General features: G+C 43.9%; 3 protein-coding genes across 3 annotated transcripts; 2 read left to right on the top strand and 1 right to left on the bottom strand.

Annotated features, from left to right (window-relative positions):
• Positions 1-483: 483 nt before the first annotated feature.
• LOC119372557 (ubiquitin-conjugating enzyme E2 C) lies at positions 484-13,594 on the bottom strand. The gene is made up of 5 exons (XM_037643040.2): positions 13,360-13,594; positions 12,955-12,982; positions 7,405-7,491; positions 5,861-6,065; positions 484-883 (listed from the first exon to the last, which is right to left on the bottom strand). Exons 1-5 carry the CDS (start codon positions 13,458-13,460, stop codon positions 765-767), a joined length of 540 nt encoding a protein of 179 aa, XP_037498968.1. The 5' UTR covers positions 13,461-13,594; the 3' UTR covers positions 484-764.
• A 358-nt stretch (positions 13,595-13,952) lies between these two features.
• On the top strand, positions 13,953-14,527 carry LOC119372546 (cancer-related nucleoside-triphosphatase homolog). Its single transcript, XM_037643031.2, has one exon. It carries the CDS (start codon positions 13,959-13,961, stop codon positions 14,520-14,522), a length of 564 nt encoding a protein of 187 aa, XP_037498959.1. The 5' UTR covers positions 13,953-13,958; the 3' UTR covers positions 14,523-14,527.
• Positions 14,528-14,561: 34 nt separating this feature from the next.
• LOC119372530 (F-box/LRR-repeat protein 8) lies at positions 14,562-16,221 on the top strand. Its single transcript, XM_037643013.2, has 2 exons — positions 14,562-14,780; positions 14,943-16,221. Exon 2 carries the CDS (start codon positions 14,997-14,999, stop codon positions 16,203-16,205), a length of 1,209 nt encoding a protein of 402 aa, XP_037498941.1. The 5' UTR covers positions 14,562-14,780; positions 14,943-14,996; the 3' UTR covers positions 16,206-16,221.
• Positions 16,222-22,981: the final 6,760 nt, after the last annotated feature.

Below are 22,981 nucleotides of genomic sequence, written 5' to 3'. Positions count from 1 at the left end.
CTTCATATAGCATGTTTCTTGCTATCGCATTCATTGCTTCGGCCTTGCGGCGAAACTGACTTTTTTTTTTTACTCCCCCCGCTCCTGGTTCGTTCGTTCCGCGTCCCCTCCTCCTTCGTAACGCCGTCGCCGCTCTCTCCCCCGGCGGCGCATCTCCGCCGAGAAGCACGCTCGCTCCCTCGCATCTGAGAACGTTCCGGCAGCCGCATTATAACCGGTCTTTCATCTCGGGGGACTGCACAATAAGCGGCATGCGTATATATGGAGTCCTATGCGAGAGTAAACGGGAGTCAGAAAAAAAAGCGCATTATAGCCGGTACTGCACTGTAAGCGGTTACGTTATAAGTGGTCTGAGCTTAGTAGAAACAGTGCATATCAAGAACTGCACTGCAGTGTTGTTTTCCATGTATGAAACAAGGTACGCCTCTGTATATGTTCCGTAAGTACTAAATTATAGCAACACTGATGTCAGACAAGGGGGAATCAACTGTACAGAACTTTATTTGCACACATAAAAATAAAAATGACTCCTTTGCTACTCATGACTTCTTTCATATGTAAAAGTTGCATCTGCTGGCAACAAACCAGCACAGACTTTTGTGCATCCAAAATGCGCTCAAATAACTTACAGCTCGTGCTCTCTTGCATGTTTCCAAGAATAGTGCACACTTTGCACCTCGCCTGCCTTGGTCCCCCTGCCCATAAAACCCATAAAAAAGCACTTTTGCCAGAGAAACTCCAGTGAGGTGACCACTCGTGGCACTCTAAGATTCCAGGTTTTTGTTTTTCTTCTCATACTTTTCCAGCAGCACCTTCTTGTATAGGACCTGATTACTCCAGAGCTCAGCAGCATAGCCATTCAGGGGGCTTGACACATTGGGTTCTGGACAAAAAGAATGTGCAAGAGCCAATGTCAGAAGGGCACCCAAATGTTACGCAGAAAATTACATAGTTAACCCATTCAGTGCCAAAGCCGGCGAATCGCCGGACTCCTGTATTTAGTATTTTCGAAATTGAGGGGTGCCAGCACTTGTCGGCTTATCTAAAGATGCTTGGATACATTACCAATAGATGGCAGAGTTACAGTGGTGATGTTATTTTCCTTTTTTTTTTGATGATTTTGTGTGTGTGTGTGTGTTTAGTGGCAGAAAGAATGATGGTGCCTAGTGCCTTGAAGCGACTGAATTGCCTCATTTTCCATGCCAGAATCCTCCAAATCCTGTGAAAAAGAACCCCTCAAGGCAGTGTCATGTTTGCAAGGCACAAGGAAAAACAAAAAGTGAAGGTCGCTGGGAGTGCAAAAAGTGTGGTGCCGCTCTCCATATGCCACAGTGCTTTAAACTTTTTTCACTTTGAAACACCCATGAACTAAAACAACTGCAGATATCGAAACGTGAATTTTGTGAGATGTGAACAAATGCATTTTGATGTCTTGTCTGGCACATACTTCGCCTAGGCGCTTACGACGCAGAGAAGAGTGAGCGTGTTGCAAGCACGCCACTTTCGCTGAAAAACACGTGATACGGAGGGCCCACACAAGCATACGGTGGGTGGCAGCGAATGGCTTAAGGCACTTGGACGCAGCCATCGTGAGAGTACATGGCACACAAATAACTACCACATGCAGAAAATGCTATATGCTGCCATGCACACTATCATAACACAGTGACATGCATCACTAATGCACCTTGCACTACAGAAGCAATTAGATAACCAGAGCACAAGCTACACGCATCCAATTCAAATACAAAGCAAGATATCACGAGGGGAAACCTCTACCCCATGGCCAAATCATTTCACCAACACCCCTTACTTTGGGGCTTTAATAAGCCAGACAAGTCATCTTGTTAGATGCAAGAGACATTCTGCACTCTACCAAAGCTTTCAAGATAGCACAAATCCATACCAGTGCTATCTCAAAAGCTGTAGCTTTTCTTTATAATAAGCAACAAAACAAACCCATCAAAGCTGGATTTTCATTTGTGCTCTAGTGCTTGGAAGTGCAATGCCACAGCTTCTAATACCTGTGCCACACAGGCAAAGGAAATGACATTCAGTAGCTAAGGCCTCAAGTTCCCGAATGACAATTTTTTTTCTTCTTCAATGGAGCTCCCACAAGTCTACTTAATGGCATTTGGCCTGATGTCAATAACTGTCTCCTGAAGCGAGCAATTTTGGGGTAATAAAAAATAATAAATGGATTTTATCAAGTCTAACCTGTGTTCAGGGCAAGTGAAATATAGAATTAAGCACACTATGGTGCTATTAGGTTGCGACTGCTGCTGTCTTTTATATTGTTGCAACTGATCCATGGCAACTTCGGTCATTGCACGTTTATAACACAAGGAACAGAAGCAACATGGCGCCTGTCATTTCAAAGCAGTTGCAATTCTAAATTGAATTACACTATAGTTCAATTAGAGAATAAGATGAGCTTCCAAAGCGATTCCCGTACTGCAACAGCTCAGTGAAAATCAGCTGCTACGGCCTCTTTTAGAGACTCTTGTGACAGCCCATCATATGGCAGGAACACCGTCGAAACGGTGACCTTTCAGGCTTCTCTTGAGCTTTGGGAAGACTAAGAAACCTGCCAGGCTCACATCAGGGCTGATGCAGCTGTGATACAGCCCCGATGTGAGCCTGGCACCATCTTCCGCATGCTGCAGGACCTTTCCTCCTGTTAAAGCACGACTACACCACCAATCAACCCTGTTGGAGTAGCAAGAACACTCCCAAAAAGCTGCTTGCTCTGCGACTTCAGTTGAAGTAGCCCAGCAATGTTTTTTCGATTGCCTTCTATAGCACTGGAGTGTGTATGCGTACTATTGAATAATGAGATAAATGCAAAAAGAGTGACAATAATTGGTGCACGGAAACTGAAGTTAGTCTTCAGAGTTCAATACCCAAGCAGACAAGCAAAAACATCCCCTTTTGCATCTCACTCTGCCAGTAACATCACTGGTTGTTTCTAATGACTGGGCGCCTCTTATGAGATATTATACCAGAAGTCTCACCTCATGGTGGTTTTTACAAGTCGTTGCACAGTGCACTTTGTGATGTGTTGCAATTTTTTAAAATATAATAGTCAACGACCAATAATTCCGACTCCACGGGGAACGTAAATAAGTCCGAATTATCGAATGTCCGAAAAAACGAATGCGTCAGAAAAAAAAAAAAACACTTATTGACACTTCAGGGTGCCGGTGGCCGAAAAAAGTTGTCAATGCGTTGCTGCCCGCACTTCCGCTTACGTGCAACCAAGTCCGCCTGCATCTCCGCCAGTTTGATGTGATCGCTATACGATGACGAGCTGGTTTCGTTCGTGAAGGCAACGCATCTGTGCCGCGCACTCAGCGGTCGCACAAAGAGGCAGCATGAATGGCGGCGCGGCGCGTTTGGGTTCTCGCCTATTAAATGCGTGCACTACGCATGCAACTGCACCAGGCCACATGCACTATCGAGCAGTTGAGTGAAGATGCTTATCGTAAGGCTTGTCAGCGATTGAGCCGTACTGGCGCGTTTGCCGCCTGCCGCCATCACGCCTCCGTGCATTTCCAATGCTTATCCGTAAAGACATCGCCGCACGGCGCCGTGAAAGCGGCCCCTTTGAATTTCCGGTCCACTTCACCCCATAACACTTCGGCATCGCGACAAAGCTGACTTTCGGACTCTCCTACTGTCGCAAACAGGTCGACTCGCGAAAGCGCTGGTTCGAACCTACGAGATGACAGACGCGGCAGAGGTGGGGCTTCAATTATTGCCTTTTGGACCTGCAATTTGGGCAGAAAGTCCGAAATTTCAGACATTCTTGACCATTTACGTCTATGGGGCTGGTGACGGTGCCGCGAAAGCGTCCGAATTTTCGAGCATGCCCGGAAAATCGGGCGCCCGAAAAATCGGCAGACATCTGCCGCGTTTCGTTGTCGTCGGCGCGGCCTTTGGCGCTGGCTGTGAGGGCACCGTTGGCGCCATTTAACTCAGATCTTTTGAGACAGCAGATCGTAAAATAAAGCAAGTCTCGAGATAAAACAGAACGCGCGCGCAGAACGCTTTACCGCAGACACATTCGACAGAATGGTGGTGATGGCAGCGCAGCGCGGAGATACAGGAACCGGAATGTACGATGTTCGCGATGTCGATACGATTTCCCACAGTTGACCAGTGCCTCCAAGATCGGCATTTCCAATCACAAATCTGAGGCATAAAGTAGCGATCAAAATAGAGCCTCATAGATCACCAATTAGCTTTCGTTTTGATCTCTGAGGCCATACTTTGTATGGTACGGGTGCCGGAGGAGATAATGGCTGGCGATTCGGCGTGCGCGACAGTCTCGGACAGGGTCCAGATTATCGAATGTAGATCTCGCAGCTGTCCGAAATATCGGTCGTCTTTACACGTTGCTTCTATGGGATCATCGGCGGTGCCGCGCGACAGTCCGAATTACCGAGCATGTCTGAATTATCGGTGTCCGATTTATCGGTCGGCGACTGTATTGAAAAACAAATGCTTTCATATCTGATAATCTATCAAGACTGTTTTTACAATTTTTAGCACACAATAGTGTGGCCTAGCTGGGACCACAAGAATGTTAGGTGCGATTTGTCGTGTCGAGCCAATCAAAATGCACAGCCACTGAAATTACTGTCGTATGACCATGTGTCACTTCTGATGCCAAAAACCAATGTTGGTGGTTTAGTTATAGCTTTAGTTGGAGCAGAATGTGCTTTCTATATTCTAATGAAATTGTTTTTTTTTTTTTTTTCCGGCATTCATACAGGTATTACAATGCCTCTGCATGCCACAGAAACGTAATAATAATTGTTCGGGTTTAACGTCCCAAAACCATGATATGATTATGAGGGACGCCGTAGCGGAGGGCTCTGGAAATTTTTTTGACCACCTGGGGTTCTTTAACGTGCACCTAAATCGAAGTACACGGGCCTCAAGCATTTTCGCCTCCATCGAAAACGCAGCTGCCGCAGCCGGGATTCGATCCCGCAACCTTCAGGTTAGCAGTCAAGCACCATAACTACTAAAGCACCGTGGCAGGCTCCCCACAGTAACAGAAGCAGTGAAAACAAAATGCTTAATCTGTGTCACATGGGCCCCTTAAACCAAGCATCCATCCAATACTCAACACTATTTCGGGCCCAATAAGCAATTTATCGCAATAAAAAAATGATTAGAAATAAGGCTTTACTTCCTGCTCGGACACATTATTGGTGAGCCATTCAGCCATCACATTAGGTATAACTTGAACCTACCTCAGACCTGAAAACCGGAACGGACTGAAGCAATGCAGCTTCTACATGCATAGTCAACAAGCAAGCAAGCAACCCAACTCAGGGGTGTGTGTGTCTTGTCCCTTTGTCATCGTTATCCCTGCACTATACAATTCTAAGATCATGAACCAACAAGCCCAAACATCCACCACCATGTGCAATATTATGGCTAAGCTGATGGTGACTGCACTGCAGAGCAGAAAAAAGGGGCAACATCAAACAAAAGAAAACCAAAGCAGCTGCTAATGACCACACACAAGAAAAGAAAGCGCCTGTCTTTATGTGAGGTTTACAATATAAGCTAAAGTAGGGCAATAGATTTCTTGTGGCACAATCTACATTACCATAGGAAATTGTATTGATATTGCCTGGTGCGACAATCGCAGCAGTTACACCCACGTTGATTTCGTTCTTATGCATATATGAATAACCTTAACCCCACCAAAAAAGGCAAGGTGCAGCTCATCACTGTCATCTTTAGCAATGGGATGAAACGGCAAGCAATGTATTTTTCCACTGCCTTCACAAGTAAGAAACACGCACAAAGCAAAAACATGAGCAGGACGTCGAAAACTCACCTGCCAGCAATGACTGAATAGAGAGCAGCACAGTGCGAACATCTAGCAAAGCAGTCCACTTTTCTTTGAGGATGTCAAGACATATGTTCCCCTGAGCATCCACATTGGGATGAAAGCAAGGAGTTTCAAAACGGACCTGTGGGCTTTCATAGGGGTAGGCACTAGGGAACTCCAGCCTCAGCCGATACACCAATTTCTCATAAACCTGGAAAAAACACATTCTGCAGTAAGCATTCTGTAATGTTGAATTTGCTTGTGACAAGACAAAAAGAGAATGCAAGGAAACCCCAACCACACGTGCACACACTTATTGGCATTCTATAATGAAACAGAATTGTCGATGGTGGTGAAAAGCACACTGACAACTAGGTTAACATTAATAATAGAACCTGTCCATGATGGCAGCTCCTTAACTGTATTGTTATATGAAAACTGTTAAAAAGTATCCATTTTAAACATACTAATGGGTAAGATGTAGTGACGAATCCCTCACCAAGTCTCCGCAGAGACTGATGTACTTACTGACCACTTAACTCTTTTGTTACCATGCCTATATAGAATGTGGGTCACCGGTGACCATAGGTCAGCAAACTCACTTATGAGTACTCACTCAGACTCTGATAGAGCCGTGAGTCCGAGGGAGTATTATTTTGGTGAGTTTGAGTCCGAGTGAGTCAGGCTGAGAAAAATTTCAGTGAGTCTGAAAGAGTTCACTTGAGGAAAATTTTGGCGAGTCCGAGTGAGCTCTAAGTGCAAAATATATTCCTTGAGTTAGTCTGAGTGAGCTCCTCTGCTTTGCCGACCTATGGTTCTATCTACACAAGTACAGCATTACTATCAACCTTATTTCGGCTCACGTTTATACTCCCGTCGACTCACACATACTTCAAAGCACTAGCGTTCATACGGTAGCTCAATATTTATTAATAAGGGCGTGAGTTACGAAGAGGGGGGAGCAGATTGACCCCCCCCCCCCCCCGCAATGTCTTTCACAAGAAGTTCTTGATAAAAATATCTCGTGTGAGGCACCTCTTTCAATAAAGATGTCCTTACTGGATTGCATCCACTGGTAACTCATATTTGAAGGTACGAGGTCAAAAGGCACCAAGTAGAGCACCAATTATGCGAGATATTGGTGTTAAAGGGACTCTTTAGTCCCTTTAACACCAATTTAGTGTTGCGCAATGAAGTGATACGTGTCACAAGGAAAATCGGCGTTTTGAGCATCTTTTTCACAGTGGAACTAATAAACAGGATTTGTGTTAACAAAAATGAGGATGAGTGGTAGCAAATCCTGTACAGGCAGTAGTCTTATACCGACGATGATGGTTCCTGGGAAATGGTCATAGCCGGGCTTCCACGACAGTATTTCGTGGACCCACAATGTACCTTAGATTTAAAAAAGCAGCTGTTTCCAATATACACCGGGGGGGAAAAATCAGCAGGAAGACAATATCCCAAGATAGCTCTGTACTACAGGATGTTCCAAAGGTGTTTTGTGTTGCCAACAAGAGCCTTGCAAACTGAGTAAAATGAACACTCACTGTTCCTGGTGGTCCATGTATTGTGCCGATCCATCGAAAAAGATTGTCACCATCAGGGAATGCAGAAATACCCTTGTCACCACCCATCTGGTAAGAAAAAAAAGTGTAAGAACTAAACTGCACTATCAGCCAGCAACAGTAACATCACCAATATTTTGTAATTTCTGCTTCTACCTCAGCTGATGCTAACCAACGTTTTTTGTATCCCAAAAACATTAGTAATCTTGATTAAAAATAGACTTTACACACAACACTTAACCGTTAATACTGTAGAGCTCCTTTGTTCGCAACACCCTTTTTTAATTCACCACTCCTCAAGCACCATGGAACCATCAGGGACTGATGGCAACTTTACCGATTTCATAAGCTCTGGCGGAAGTACTTATTGCACAGAAGCTAGTGTGATGGTTGAACTCATCGCACAATGCGTCAGCACAACTGGTGGGTTTGCTCATTCTCACACCACTAAGGACGGATAGCAGGCAAAATTATAAAACAATGGACTCAAGACTCGCTACAGCCATACCACGAACACTATCAGTCAGTTAATGAAAACCAACCATAGTGGCATCCACACCTTGCTTAGCTATAAATAGAACTTCAAATAGAGATAAGGATAAATATGTTTGACAAATTCCTATATTATGCTTAGCACCAGTCTAGTCGAGTTTACACAATAAGTCGCAAAGATTACCAACGCAAGAAGGTACGCAGGTCCTCAGCACTATGGGAATGAATGTTATGTTAATCATCTTTGCAGGTTGCAAACTATACTCAAGGACAACTCTTCTTGGCAGTGCTGTGGAAGCTAAAGAAACTAAATGCATGCCTGCTAGCACACCAAGAAATAGTACCTAACGGCATTGACGATTTTCTTGTTTGCCTTGCTCAATTAAACACTGCTTCATTTATTGCAAAACTAAAACAGTTATGGGAAGTCACAGATAAGATAAAAGTATTGCTGACTTTCAATAGTTTTTTTTTTTCGCTTTTTTTTTTTCAGGCAGCACCACGTTTTCTGCATGCCTGTTCTCCACAGTAAACATGGTGTCCCTGACACGTGTTGGTCCTGTTGCAACCCCAAACTCCTCATTTACTTCTCCAAGAAAAATATGCTCAAAATGAGACATTGACATGCACAATGAATAATCGGAATTCGCATTTTTCATGTATGTGTTTTTCTAAACATGTTGACCCTGCAATCACGCACAAATGAAAGCTGCTGCAAGCTGCCGGACTAAAAAGCAGAGTAACAAGAGTGTGCCAGAAGCACCGCCTCGTAGCCTTCGCTCCACTGCCAAGATGAGCTGTCACCAAGTATATCCAGCATCATTCATAGCTCTGTGAAGAGGAACTCGCTAGACCAACCTGCTTGTGTAAGGCAAGCAGATGCGTGCATGTGTGCATGCAATGACGATGGTGACAAAATTCGTACAAAGTGCAATGGCATGATTGCTACTCTGGCCCTTTGACATGCAGACTGTTGGGTTCTACACTGATATTGAGTGGGCCAATTGTGACAATCTATGACTAAGTGTTATTCGCAACTCTCACAGCCTATTATAAATGGCGTGACTGTACATCCAACATGGCGGTCACCGAGATTATTGCACCGATACAGACGATTTAGGAACATGCACATTCCGCAAAGAGTGCAGTTCTTTGTGCTTCGGTTGCCATCCGATTCATGTTCTTGTGAAAGCAGGAGAGCGGTAACATATTGTAATAAGTAATGTCGGGTACCACATCAGGCATAAGAGCAGACATATCAGCAGAAATGTAAATAAAGCAAACACACTCATTGCTTTGTTAGCAGCTTTTAATCGCACTTTGCAATGCCTGCTGTGTTTTAGAACAATATTACTACGGGAGTCGTGGTAAAAATCTCTCAGTAATATCAGAGATATTCTAGGACACACGTTTAATCTTATTTTTGCTTGCATTGCCTTCTGCCACATAGCTTGTTCAGCTCACTTAAAAGCACGAAGTGGAGTAGGCAGACGAAAAAAAAAATGTTGCCCTTTGAGACAGAAGCATAAGAACAGAGTGATGGAAGTGACTTCTTACTTTCTGGAGCCAACTTCGGAGCAGAAAAAGGACCTCTTTGGAGCAGCCGTAAGTGTTTTCACAGTAGGAAAAATGCTAGTTTAGAGCAGGTATTGGTCTTTTTGGAGCAGTTTGCAAAATATGCCATACAACTCCTGGAGTTCAAAGCATCGCTGAAGTGTCTCAATTATTATTATGAAAGATAGTTCACAGACAATGCAAATGACAAGAAACAAAAGAATTAAAAAGAGATGGTTGGTTATCGAATGCACCGTAATACGAGCTATATATTTAAAATGCAATCTCAGTCATTTTCACACGTCAACAAAATATATTGCCTGCATGTAAAATTTAAAAAACAGCCAAAGGAGCTATATGCTTCATATGGCAGTTCTTGTTGAATACACGAGTTCAGAGCCGATAAAGCTGCATACTAGGATGATACACAGATTGTTTTCGGTTCCTTTAGGGTTTGCCAGTTGGTCAGAGGGTGAAAGTTTCTGATCTTCATTTCCTCAGTGCCGTTTAGGAGCAGTTTCAGAGCAGTTACTAACAAAAACCACAGTTTGGAGCAGCATGTATCAGCCTTTTGCTTTTGGAGCAGTTTGCAGCAGCACTTGTACCACTGCAAGAACCACTTGACGCATGCCTGATTACCGGAAATATTTTATTGTGCTTTCTCGATTAAAAAAAACAAAAAAAAAAAAACTGCGGAATACCACAAGTTGGCAAGCAGCAAGTGAAACCAACGGCAAGATGCAATTTTCACGTTTAAGTTACGTTCCAGTCATCATTCTAAGTTTTCAGTGTCTGAGAAGTGCAAGAAATAACATGGTACAGGGCAGGGACAACAAAACCAGCGCCAATGCAAGTAATACCATACAAAAAGTGCTGGAGATGTGAAGGTCACTGAGGCACTTCGCAGACTCTTCAGAAGTGGAATGATGCGATGAACGTTTTGAAACCGGACCTTTCATCGTATTCTAGAGGCGGAACACATTCCTAACCAGTTCTGGCACTGTTTGCACGGCGACAGTGTCGAGCAGAGGAACGAAGCACGAGAAATGTATGAGGTGCAACCCTAGAAGTAGCTATACTCTGACACAAATTGGTTGATTCATACATTCATGGGTCTTGGTTATTTGCTTGCCAAGTTTAACTCATGGCTTTTTGACGCGCTAATCTGAACGGAAGGCTTACTTTACTTCCCAATGTACGCTGCGAGCATCGAAACCGACAGTAAAATGAGTTGCCTTTCTCTTTTTCTTTCTACTTTCCATTCAAACTGAACTCAAACTGTCATGCTAATATCGAGACCACTCACAATGTTGAAAACAACCGCAAACGAGAGAAAACTAGCGGCAACATCTGCTGTCTCAAGCAGGTCCAACACTTCAATAATCTCAACAGAGCTTCCAGCGGCAACAGCTCAGCGGTGCCACGGTACGTGAAAGTCGTGAATACAATCACCCGTGACATGCAGTTTACGTCATAAATGAAAACGGTACTAGTGTTTTGGTGAATAAGTGATAAAACCTGCTCAAGTTTGGTCGATCATGTTGCACAGCTCTGAGTAATGTTAGCAGCTTTGAGGAACGAACTGGCGAATGTGGGCTTATTCTAAAAGAGTGCAGAAATCTAGTACAGCACCTCAATGTACTAACTGTAACATGGAAAGAGTGTGAGAAACTGGCCCTTGAGGCATATGCCAAATGTCTAAAAGAAATTATGCCTGCAAAACAAAATTGAATTGAATGAGCTATTGGGGCATTATGCATGCAAGCTTAATACCGGTGTCTCAGTTATTTTTGATCGTGATCAAGGCAGACAAATAGAATTTTTCTATCGCGATTGGTTCCTTTCCACAGCTTGCGCAAATGAGCCAATTGCGATTAAACAATTTTATTACAATTCAATCACAACCATGAACAGCCACCAACTAACGCAATTCGTCGCTCTCTTGAAAATCACGATAGTGATCAAAAGTGCGCCACGCGACATTCGTTCTCAAGTTTAAGGCATGTTGCCACCTTCTTAGAAATCTTTTTAGATTGTTGACCCAAAATTGATTGTTTTGTGTTTACTTTGGATAGGACTGTTTAGAAGGTTTAAAAAGATGATTGAGAAAAAAAATTGAAACTAATTACAATACAATTACCAAAACATGCCGATCACGCCAACATTCATAACTACCAATCCAACCATACAAAAAGAAAAATGGCTTGGCAGCGTTATAGCTGTGTATGAGGCTGTGCAATGAATTAGGATCTTTTGCGTTATCATCAATATTGGGTACATTATAGCCTAAAAATCAATAATTGTGTCGTTTTCAAAGGCTGTATTTAAAGTGAAATATTATAACATCAAAACTTGTTTACCGTTTTCAATTACCCTAGTTCATTGCGCAGGTTAATGTCTACGCAAGAAGCATGGAAAGCTTCAATGGAAAATATTAATTTGTTCAAAAGTTATGACCTTTCGTGCAACAAAAACTGTGTGAAAACCAGGTTTTAAGAAAAACAAGAATTAAATTTTCCAAACATGTCATTTTCAGTTTGAGGGTAGTCAGAAAAAATGACCATAACTTTTGAACACAACCAAATGGAGACATAATTTTTCTGCACCACAACTCTGAATGTCTGGGCATTTTTAAAATGTCAAAAATAAAAGTTCACTTTAAAAAAATGTCATCTTTAAGAGTGGCATGATAGCTTACGGCAACATAAGGGTTTTGTTCGATCTTTCGGTATTAAAGGGCCTGTGCAGTACAGTACATAGGAGATGCAGGATGACAATTCGCCGCAATGATGGTGAAGCGAAAACAGTTCGCGAGTCCCAAGTACTTTCGGGAAGCTCTAATGGTTTTTAATGTCTAGAAACAGAATTCTAAATGGCTGCCACATGTAGAAATTGCTACATGCGAAGCATTTTTAAGCCCACGTTGGGCTGGCCTCTGAAGTATGTGGCAAGTCGCTTGCGCAGAGTGGGACAAGCAGGCCCGTGGCCAGGGGGGGGGGGGGCGAAATTTTTATGATACATGGTGTTTTACCGAAAATAAATAATGAAAATAGGCATTTTTCTCAAATAGTCAAGGCTTTCAGCAAGTGCCCCCCCCGAAAAAAATTACTGGCTACGGGCCTGCGGACAAGGAATGCAATAAAATTTTGCCGAAATGACCACAACTGCATGTCGAAATAGTTAATTTTACAATTCGCTGCTATACTTCCTTTTTTCGCTCTCCCATATGCGAGGGCACAACAGAGCCCCCCCCCCTCCCCCCCCCCAAAAAAAAAAGTTGAAAACAAAATTTTCAGGTTGCTACATTCCCGCCACTACTGACTATTGAGTTTGTATGTCGTCGGTTAACAAATGAAAGCCACAGAGCACTACGCAAAGACCTGCTCATAACCGCAGAAAGCTCGCTCACACACACACACACAACGCTCATAGGGGAAAAAAAAGGATGACGCGATCATAGGATTTATGCGTCCAATTGCAACGTACCATAAGTGTCATCAGCTCCTGTTGAAGCCTGAAAAAAAGAAACTATATGAGCAATGCAACAACGTTGAAGAGCAGCCAAGTAGATGCTTGCTAGTGCGTGCTAGTCAGCAGGTGTCTTGTTATGCAACGAAAAATCGAGCACAGTTACACGTGCCGAAGATATTGCGTGTCAACCGCAACCTACATTATGCATGCAATCGAAACATGCTCTGTTGGTCACGGTTAACATGCAGAGTTACAATAAGGGGACGGGAACAAGATATAAACTATTTACACAGCTACGCAGCAAGCGCAAAAAATGCGCTGCCCTGGCAACTTTTTTTCTGCGGACACAAAGCCAATTTACGGATTAATTGTGAGCTAGGCCTACGACTCGCAGCGAGCTGTGAAACACCGGACCGTTACCTTTTTGCAACCGAATGCCTTCCGGAGTCAACCCTCCGTAGCTCGTCGCTGCTCTTAGCGTGCTCTTCTTGGGCCAGTGGGTCAACATTTTGTGAAGCCATTACGAAAACAATGCCGCGCAGTCAGCAGTCAGTCCAAACTTACGCAGCTTACACGATTGCGTTGATTGCGTTCAAAACCCAACGAGTAGGTCCTCTATGTCAACTAGCCAATCGGTACAGCGCTAGACGCGACGACGACGACGCCTTGCAATCGTGGCCGTAGCTTGCACTTCTCGAGCAGTTCCAGATATATTCGAAAGGTATGTTCGGTCGGAGAATTTGTGAAGGCGTTGTGATTTAAATGTTATAAATGACATTCCTAGAAAAAGCGCTATGAGCAAGCAGTATTAATCAGTTTGCAAGTCGTTCAGGTGTGGCACTTGGTTTCAAGGATCAGCGAACCCTGGTATAAACATTATCACGTGCTCAATTTGCTCTGCTTTGCCGCCTTTGCCTCGTTTCTTTTTCCTTTTTTTTTCGTGTATTTTGCTTCCTCGCCAATCCCCCAGCGTGGGTGTGTGCCAAATTATAGGAACTACACTACACTACACTACTATCATGGCCTCGCCGAGGTTCGTCGTTCTCACCGGTTCTCCAGGTGTTGGCAAAACCACCATTGTAAAGAGCGCTGTGAAGGCTCTTGCTGATCAAGGTAACGCTGTCTCCGGCTTCTACACGACCGAACTACGAGAGGATGGAAACAGAATTGGATTTGATGTTGTTACGACAGATGGCAAAAGGGCCCCGCTAGCTCGGCTTCGCGAAATGTGCCCCGGCGGGAAAGGTCCGTTTGTCGGAAAGTACTGTGTCACTGTGCAAGCATTCGAAAAGATTGCCCTGGACTCCTTGAAAAAACCACGTTGCGATGTACTTGTTATCGACGAAGTTGGCAAGATGGAACTTTTCTCCAAACCATTTGGGAACCAGGTCGCTGAACTCTTCTCTGACGAAAGCAACTGTATTCTCGCTACCGTACCCGTGAGTACTGGAACGCAGTGCCTGCCTCTCGTGGACCAGATCAAAAGTCACAAGCGCGCACGAGTTTTGACCGTGAACCGCTCAAATCGGGACCATCTCGTGAATGAAGTGCTGGACATTATTCGCAGTGCTGTTGGAAAATAAAACAGTCTTAAGGGCATCGTCGTAGCTTGTTGTCGCTTTCCAATTATGAACTGCGCAGGTCCAATCTCTCAAGTTTCGCGAAGGCGAGCTTCCTCTTTTGGATGCGTGATCGAGAGTGTGTCGGGAGTCAAATTTAGACTCTGAGCTGTTCGACTTCACCACAGGGGAGGGGGTGAGCTTCGTTTCCGTTTCACGTTTTTAAGTTGCGATATGGACGTCGTTCGAACAGCGCGTGAGGAATACTGCCTTAGAACCTTTGTAAGTAGATGTTTGCGCTTTAATTTGCTAGATGCCTTGGCGGAATGTGTTGCGCTGCCGCGTAGGTGGTAAGGTACTGACGCTGTTGTTTTCGTGTCCGTTGTGGGAAGGTGGATTTAAAATCACGTTGTTTTTAACATAAGTGCCGTTTCTTTTGTCCAGATTCACGCCATGACATGGGCAGGTGGAACGTCACGTTGAACGAGGACTGTTGAGATGTGTTACTTCCAGTGCTTTGTCGTCATGGAAGATGATCAAAAAGTTGTTTCATATGAAAGCCTGCCTGAAACTATTCTTTTAAAAATTTTTATGAAGCTCTCGCTACCTGATCGCCTTCGAGCAGCCCTGTCCTGTCGTCAGTGGTGCAACATTTTCACTTCTCCAGCTGCGTGGACCACTTTCCACTTTCGCTTCTATGGCCGCAAAGACACGAGGTTTCTTCAATGCATTGTATCATATGGTTCTTACCTGCGCCATGTTGTCATTGAACTGAACCAGTTCCAAAATGTCAATCGTGTAAATGCAGTGCAAGCACTTCTGCTGCTTGCCAATTGCTCTTCTACAAGGTTATCAAACCTCAGCATCATTTGCACTGGTGAGAATCCTCTGTTTTATGCAGGAAAAGAATTTGTATCAGCCTTGGAAACTCTTTTCAAGAGGTCTAACAGTCATTTGGTTCAAGTGGATCTCAGCAAGTTTCCAATGATGATTGATTCACATACCATTGATGTGCTGTCCCAGCACAACCCCCAGCTAGAAAGTCTGAACATTCAGAATGACAACCTAGTTTGCTTGGTGCAACCAGAAAGCATCCTCAGACTTGCTCAGCGCTGCCGGCGACTTCGTGAGCTGTGTTTACACAAGTGCAGCCTTTCCCGAGATGTGCTTCTGTGCTTCCTTGAAGAAAAGCGTGTTGCTCTCGAGCACCTCTCCCTGCAGTGCCGCAGTGAGGAGATTATTGCCAGCCACCCACAGGATGAAAAGACACAACTGAGCTCGGAGCTGTGGTCTTGTGTTGTTGGCCGCTTGCCCAAGCTGCGTGTTACCCTGCATTTTGACCAGACTTGCCCTCTTGTGGTCATTCCTTTGGTTATGAAGCCAGAGGTACCTTGCGCTGTACTGAGGCTGGAGACTTTCACAATAATACATGACATGGTGTTACAGGCTGCATACAACTACTCAGAAACACTTGAAAAACTTATCTTGCAAGCGCCACCTAGTGCTGAACTGGAAAGTGCCTTGCTGGAACTCTCGCGTAGGTGTTCTAGGCTAAGGGCACTGCATGTCTTTTGCCCATTGAGCATGCACACGATAGATAACATCCTGCGAGAGCACCCACACATGAAAGCTAGTGGACTTTACACACTGAGATCAGAAAGAGGCACTGATGGGCCATGGGCAACAGATGAAAAAGTGAATGCATAGTGCACCTGGACAAAAATGCTGTTTATAAGCAAGACAAACCATAAACTTTCCCTCTCAGTCTAGTCATAAATGTTGGAGGAAGTACCCAAAACATTATGGTTTGGCAAAGTCATTTCAAATGCAGTTAACAGCTAAGCATTGTAGTCGCGAAGCTACAGCATATAATTATGAATGCATCATGAATAAAAAATATTGCAGTTTCTATTGTAAGTTGTATGTCGACACACTCAGCTTCAGTACGAACTAATATATCATATGTGAGCATGATTTAAACACTTATTTCTTGGAGCATCAAAACAGCCTAAGCCAGCTGAAGGTGTTGCATCATCGGTTATGCTAGATGACTGAAAAGAAAAGGTGCATTCACTAAGAAGTTGCACAATGCCAATATACTGGTCACTATTGCTGGATTTAGACTATTATGGCTTGGGTGAGTTAGTGAATTAGCATAATGGACTGCACTTGTACCATTTCTTCCCTTGTTCTTTGTGTATTGTTGTTTGCATGTTTTATTATGCAGGTGTGGGCTATTGAGAGTAACGTCTTGTGTTACTAGGCTTGATAATAATAATTGATGGGGTTTAACATCCCAAAACCACGATTTGATTATGAGAGACGCCATAGTCGAGGGCTCCGGAAATTTCAACCACCTGGGGTTCTTTAACAACCACCTAAGTACACTGGCCTCGAGCATTTTCTCCTCCATCGAAAATGCGGCCACTGTGGTTGGGAGTGCTACTAGGCTTACAGTGCAAAAACAAAACACAGGATAAAATTCTCATCAGTTGCCTTCGTCGGTTGCAAGGGCGTCCACAGAATTTTTTCCAGGGGCGTGCTTCGGCGGAAGGGGAGGGAAGCAATCGGCACAGGTAGCCTTTCCGTGACATGACCGTATAATGTGCAAAATTGCCTGGCAATCCTGAAGGCCATTTCACATGAATATGCGGGACCGGAGTGTGCTAATCAAGCTGTGTAACTTATTGCGACTGCATAGAAAAATATCCGAAAATCCAGGGGTAGGGGGGGGGGCAGCCACCACCCCTTGCCCCTCTCCGTACATCCATGGTCAGTTGTGTAGTTGGTTGTGCAGTACGAAGTATCTATCGGTTGTAGTCTTTTCCTGTGCCCTGCTTCTGTGCTGTAGCCCTAGTGCTACAGTCTTTTAAGTCGATTTCGTATCGCAAAGGACTAAAAAGAAGTAGCCTTAACCTTGGGTACTTAAAAAAAAAAAGAAGAGTATGTTTGTTTTTTCTCCTAACAACTGTTGCCCAAAGTTGTGATGCTACATAGCACATGAGTGGTACACGTTGCAAGCATACTTCAGTTGTAAATCTTAAACTAATATCATTGTAACTCAACAATAATGTTGCTTCAGCAAAGTAGTGTGAAACTGGTGTTTAGGATACTTTACGTTTTGTTTACCTTGCATGCAAATAGCAATACGTTACGTCACTCTATCGGTCAATTCATTGTTTTGCAACTACAAGTTGATTCAAAGCTCAGCAAACAGTAAAAAAGATTGTGTAACTTGTACTCAGTCACACAGGACACCATTCGAGTGCAATCAGGCCCAACTACAAGCACATTTTTCAATTCCAATAAGCTCTTTTTTGCAGTTAGAGCCAATTAAGATAGCAAAATTCAGTCCTAATCAGGCTTAATCTCAATCAAAAGTGCCTGTGTGACACAAGTATTTGCCTCGAGATCTTTGAGTGGCGCCCTCTCGCGTGTGACGTCAGAGAGGGGACTCTGGTGCCGCTTTTCGCGCGTGCGTTCCCTACATGAAGGTTGCTCGACGCTACCAGCCAGTCCCTCCTGCTCGAGTTATTGAAACATTAGTGGGCAAGTTCATAAAGCAATTTGTACTGCCATCAATGTGTACATCTGCATGTATGGCGATGATTTCTTTTCGCGACTGTCCTATGGCTGTGGCGCACTCAAAATGACTTTCCGGCCAATTTTCAATCACTGATTTGAGCGATCGGGCTTCGGCTACCATGCCTGCGTTAAAGCGCAATATACGTATACCGCGTGCTACGCGTGTTCAGTTGCCAAGCCTGCTCCTTCGATTCGTTTTCGTTGTTTGGAGTTTTAAACGCATGACAAGCGACGTGTGATGTCACTCAAATAAATTAAATGGTCGTTACGGGCAATAACCTTTGATTAAATCCAAGTTTTCAGCAGCTGCCGTGTAAGCGCATCGCAAGTACTTGAAGTTTAAAGAAGAAATGAAAAGGTTGAGAGCACGTGTCAAAAGGAGATGCAAGACGGTGATATGAAATACTTCGTAGGTTGTGCGGAGCTTTTTTTTTTTTTTTTTTTTTTTGCAGCATATTTTAACCCATATGTTAATAAATCAACGTTTGCTGACTTGTTCGTGGTCGTTTGAAAGTATGCTGAACAGAATTAGTGTAATCATACTAACGTAGATGAAGACAAAGCTTCTGCATCAAAAGTCGTAATATGTATTTGCAATAAAATAGTGCAAATCACCCTCAGCGGTCGACTCCTGATAGGGCATGATGCGGTCACTGTACTAAAAAGACTCGCAGGGTCCCTTATGCATTTGCCTAAGATGACTAGAAGGCGAAATTTATCTTCTTCTTTTTGTTCGTCAATGTTCAGTCGATGTTCCCCGCTTCCTTCCGAATGCTTTTTGGACGCGACGTGGTTTTGCACTGCCGCCAGGATCGGAGGCATTGCAAGTTTTTTACAAATCGCCTGGTTTTGCATTGCCTCCGTGATCGATCCGCCGATCACGAAGGCAGTGCAAATCGACGATGTCATATGATGACGTCATCATGTGACATGACGTTATGACGTCACAAATATTGGCGGTCTGTGATGTCATGAGGATGTCATAAGGTGACGTCATCGTGTGATGATTTTTTGCATCACTCGTGTTGACGCTGCCAACTACGGACGCCGACGGTGAATTTTCGTGATTGACCAGGAATCTAAAGCTTTCACCGTAACATATTCAATCTTGTTACAGCGCGGTAAAGAATAGCAATAACCAGCCAAAGGGGCCAAAAGAATGGTGGAAAGAGCTCTCTTTCTCCTCTTGGACATATTTGCCGATTTTTCCTACTGTTTACCAAGCTGTATTATCGGTGACAAATGAAACACGAACAGCGGAGCGCATTCCCCAAGCATTAGGAACAGTATAATGCGCGCCGTCCTGTCATCACCACTGACCGTCCTGTCATCACCATTGACATGCACGCACACCCGAATTGGCAGCGCTGCGCAATCGAAAGCATGAATCTGGCTCACGAGCGGCAAAGCGCAAGGTCGTATCTATCTCTAATCATAAGGGTGCGAACTGTACCACGTGTACCACTGCTGGCGTTTCATTCGGAGCCGATAGTACATGTAACGAGGTTTAATGTGTTTCCAACTCGCCCAGTCTACGCTAGTTCTTCGCAATAACCCGCAGGTCGATGAAGTTATCAATTTTATTTTGTCGGCAAACGTTTTTTGTACGTGACTACAATTGGGAGTGGAGCGTGAACTTTCATTCAAGTCTGTTTACAAAGCGCCAACTTTTGCGAATAAGCCATAAAATTTATTGTGCTTTGTTTCCAAAGCAGCGCAGACTCTCTTTAACTCGCTTTCACGTAAGCTATTTCAACGCCATCCAGCCCAGTGAGTGACGCTACAAACTCGATGGCATGAGCCTGACCGCGATGGCTCTGTGTATATAGAAGATACGTTAAATGTTAACGTTTTTTTACCTCCTGTAATGCTAGCAGCCATCTAAAGAACTATCATTACAAGAAAATACAGCTATTAGTCGAGGATCGCCGTGCGACATGAGCGAACTATAACGAAAATGCTGCTGTTCTAGCCGCAGCCGACAAAAGCCGAATCCCCTCCTTTGCGTCACCGGAGCACTGTTCGCAGCGCCGCCATTGGTGGCGCACCAGGTGAATTGTGCAGTATAACCTTGGTAAATTGAATTCACCTAAATTAGATTGCTGCTTAAACAGAACAACTACCTCTAATGTGGTTGGTTTAGTAACTGGGTGCTGCACCCATGTGTGTGTGTGTGTGTGTGTGTGTGTGTGTGTGTGTGTGTGTGTGTGTGTGTGTGTGTGTGTGTGTGTGTGTGTGCGCGCATGCGTGTGTGTGTGTGTGTGTGTGTGTGTGTGTGTATGCTTTTCAGTAAGCAAAGCTCCAGTTAAATAGAACATCTTTTCACGGTCGTTCAGGTTCCAACTAACAAGATTCTAGCTCTGCTTGAAACACCAATATGAAGTAAATTTGACATAGTTATTTGACTTAACCTTACAATTCATGGTTTCAGAATCTTCAGGCACTTGCCTTTGTCTGGCTGTAACAAAAAAAGCACCGATTTAATTAGGTATTATTTTAAATTATTTCTATGACAGAATGCAAGAAAAATTCACTCACCAAAATGTGCAAAAAACTGATGCTTAGGAGTCGCTGTTTGCTTAACATACACATAAACCCAATAATGCACCAAAAAGACCATAAACCAAGCTAGTACCTTTACCCCCTTCCTTGGAAGTTGTTTGCTGGGGCTGCACATGCAGAAAGGCCGACAAGCATACATCAGTGGACTGTGACCACTGATGTGTGCTTATTTTCCAAACAGTTTTATATGTGGACCACCCAAAAAGGTTAGTCCCTAGGTGAAGCCATCAAGGCCCACCCACGCAGACAATTTTTTAGGCCAGAAGGCGACAACTTGGTGCCCAGCAGCCAAAACAGAGCTGTTCACTGCTGATCAAGTCGGACTTATTCAAGCCGGCATCCAGCAGCCCACCGGAAGCAGCAAACGCAGGCGGGGAGTGCGGCTTAATCAGGGCTTGACTGCATCAGACATATGGTCTCCAAATCTCTGAAGTCATGGCGGCAGTGGTCTCCTGTTTTTCGTTGCATGTGTGAATGGCACGACAAAAGCATGCGGTGTCCCTGCGCCGACACTCGCCGCCAAAAGCTTGCAAGAAAGAGCACACACACACACACAGATGCTGCTCCTTCTGCCGCCTCTTAAGAGGCTCTTTGGTTTCTTGCCAATATTTTGAGTAACCTCTATACAGAAATTCTGGACACACTAATGAATGAAACCACTGCTTAAGCTACCATAAGTAGTAATACCGCAGTTAATCCAGAGTAAACTGACTGCTAGCTTAAAAGCACTCTCTCTTGTATTTGGCACAAATATAAGCATGCCTGAGCCATTAAAATAGTAACTAACATAATACATTATCGTGTCCTTGTTTTTTATCGTTGCCATGTCAAGCATTTAGCATAAATCTCTCGGCCAGCTCTTTGTGAGAATGCTTGCAAGATATCTAGGCTCCATTCCCAAATAAAGACAGAACTGGTTTATGCCAAGATAACTTGGTGGAAACGCATGGTTTATGAAAGTCGTGAAACTCTCAGTAAGTTTCATAGAAATTTTAGATTCCACTGACAAAGCAATATGTGAAATAATATATGTTGGCAGGGTGACAAGGCAACAAATATGTTGCCACGAAAAAAATTCTGTCGCTGTCATCACCGATAATTGAAGCCAAAGAATATGACCTTTTAATAAAATGTACTTGTGCAAAGGAAAAAGGAAACGATACTGTTATGAGAACTGCCAACAATGCTCTGGTGGCTAAAGTTAATATTTTTTAACACCCTACAATTCATGAAAATATGTTCACTCATGTAGTTCATGCCCCCCCCCCCCCCCCCCAATGCACTGTTATATAAACTTCGACACTTACCGGTCACAGGCCTCACACGCACACTGGCAGCGCAAATGATGTGTCTAAACATGCCCACTAATACAGCTCATGGCAGTATGTTGAATTATGCACCAGGTACTGTTTCAACACCATTGCAGCACATGCTACTAGTGGAGACAGGGCGCCAGACCATGCTAGAAGTTCATGCCATTGAAAACAACAAATTCTCTCAACCACTGAATCGGCTTTCTACTCCAAGACTGCTATGGCAAAATCAGAGTTCTTACATCTGCAGTTCACTTGGCAGGTATGAGCACGAAACCTTTGAGTAGTTCACTTGTAGATATATACATATATTTCCCATGTGTTTTCAGCATATCACTGACTTGCACCATTTAAGTCTTGCAGACATTTTTTTTACCTGTTAATATATGGGCTTGCTTGTTTTTGGTGATTTACTAATCAAAATAAGGTTCAATGAGTAGTGGCATGAATCCAGAAAACCACAAGGGGGGACACACATCTTCCCATGGTGGTCATTTTGGTTTTAAAAATACAGGTTTTATTTGATGTCAGTCTTGGCACAATCGAACAGTCAGATTCATACTTCATTGTCAATGGCTTCCACCAAATCATCCACATAAGTAACAGTAGATTATTGGGGATTCTTTATTTACTTTAGCATAATAAACATTGCAGCATGTCAGAAGTGACCTGTAGCATTCCAGAAAGCTTATGCTCTACAGTGCCTTTTCAAACTAAAAGCAATTTTCACTTTTGTACTTCGTTTCTGCTCTTTGGAAGGGTTTCAGGGTTGATGTTTGAAAGATAAATCTCAAGGGGGGACACTTGCAAGGGGCGTACCCCAAGCACAGGGTGGGGTTAGGACCCGCCCCCATGATTTACGCCAGTGTCAATGACAGCATGCGCAGCATGGTGCAGGTTCAAGAGTCACATTCATAGCAGCATTGTACGCACCACCAAACACTAATGTCTACATTTGTGGACATGGTGCCCCAAGACTGCTTTCTCTAGGGTGCCCCAGCTGTTTCTCAAGAGATATAACTG

The sequence above is a fragment of the Rhipicephalus sanguineus genome, chromosome 1, assembly GCF_013339695.2.
Source record: "Rhipicephalus sanguineus isolate Rsan-2018 chromosome 1, BIME_Rsan_1.4, whole genome shotgun sequence".
In the NCBI taxonomy this organism is placed as follows: domain Eukaryota; kingdom Metazoa; phylum Arthropoda; class Arachnida; order Ixodida; family Ixodidae; genus Rhipicephalus; species Rhipicephalus sanguineus.
Note: the sequence above shows the minus strand (reverse complement) of the source record. Positions and strands in the feature narration are given on the sequence as shown.

What these genes read in the sequence shown, in the direction of transcription:
- LOC119372530 (XM_037643013.2), top strand. Translation starts at nt 14,997, where the DNA reads ATGTGTTACTTCCAGTGCTTTGTCGTCATGGAAGATGATCAAAAAGTT.
- LOC119372557 (XM_037643040.2), bottom strand. Translation starts at nt 13,460, where the DNA reads ATGGCTTCACAAAATGTTGACCCACTGGCCCAAGAAGAGCACGCTAAG. An exon ending in AGGAGCTGATGACACTTATG is followed by an intron (nt 7,492 to 12,954) that starts GTACGTTGCAAT and finishes TTTTCTTACCAG; the next exon opens with ATGGGTGGTGACAAGGGTAT. An exon ending in TATTCAGTCATTGCTGGCAG is followed by an intron (nt 884 to 5,860) that starts GTGAGTTTTCGA and finishes CTTTTTGTCCAG; the next exon opens with AACCCAATGTGTCAAGCCCC.
- LOC119372546 (XM_037643031.2), top strand. Translation starts at nt 13,959, where the DNA reads ATGGCCTCGCCGAGGTTCGTCGTTCTCACCGGTTCTCCAGGTGTTGGC.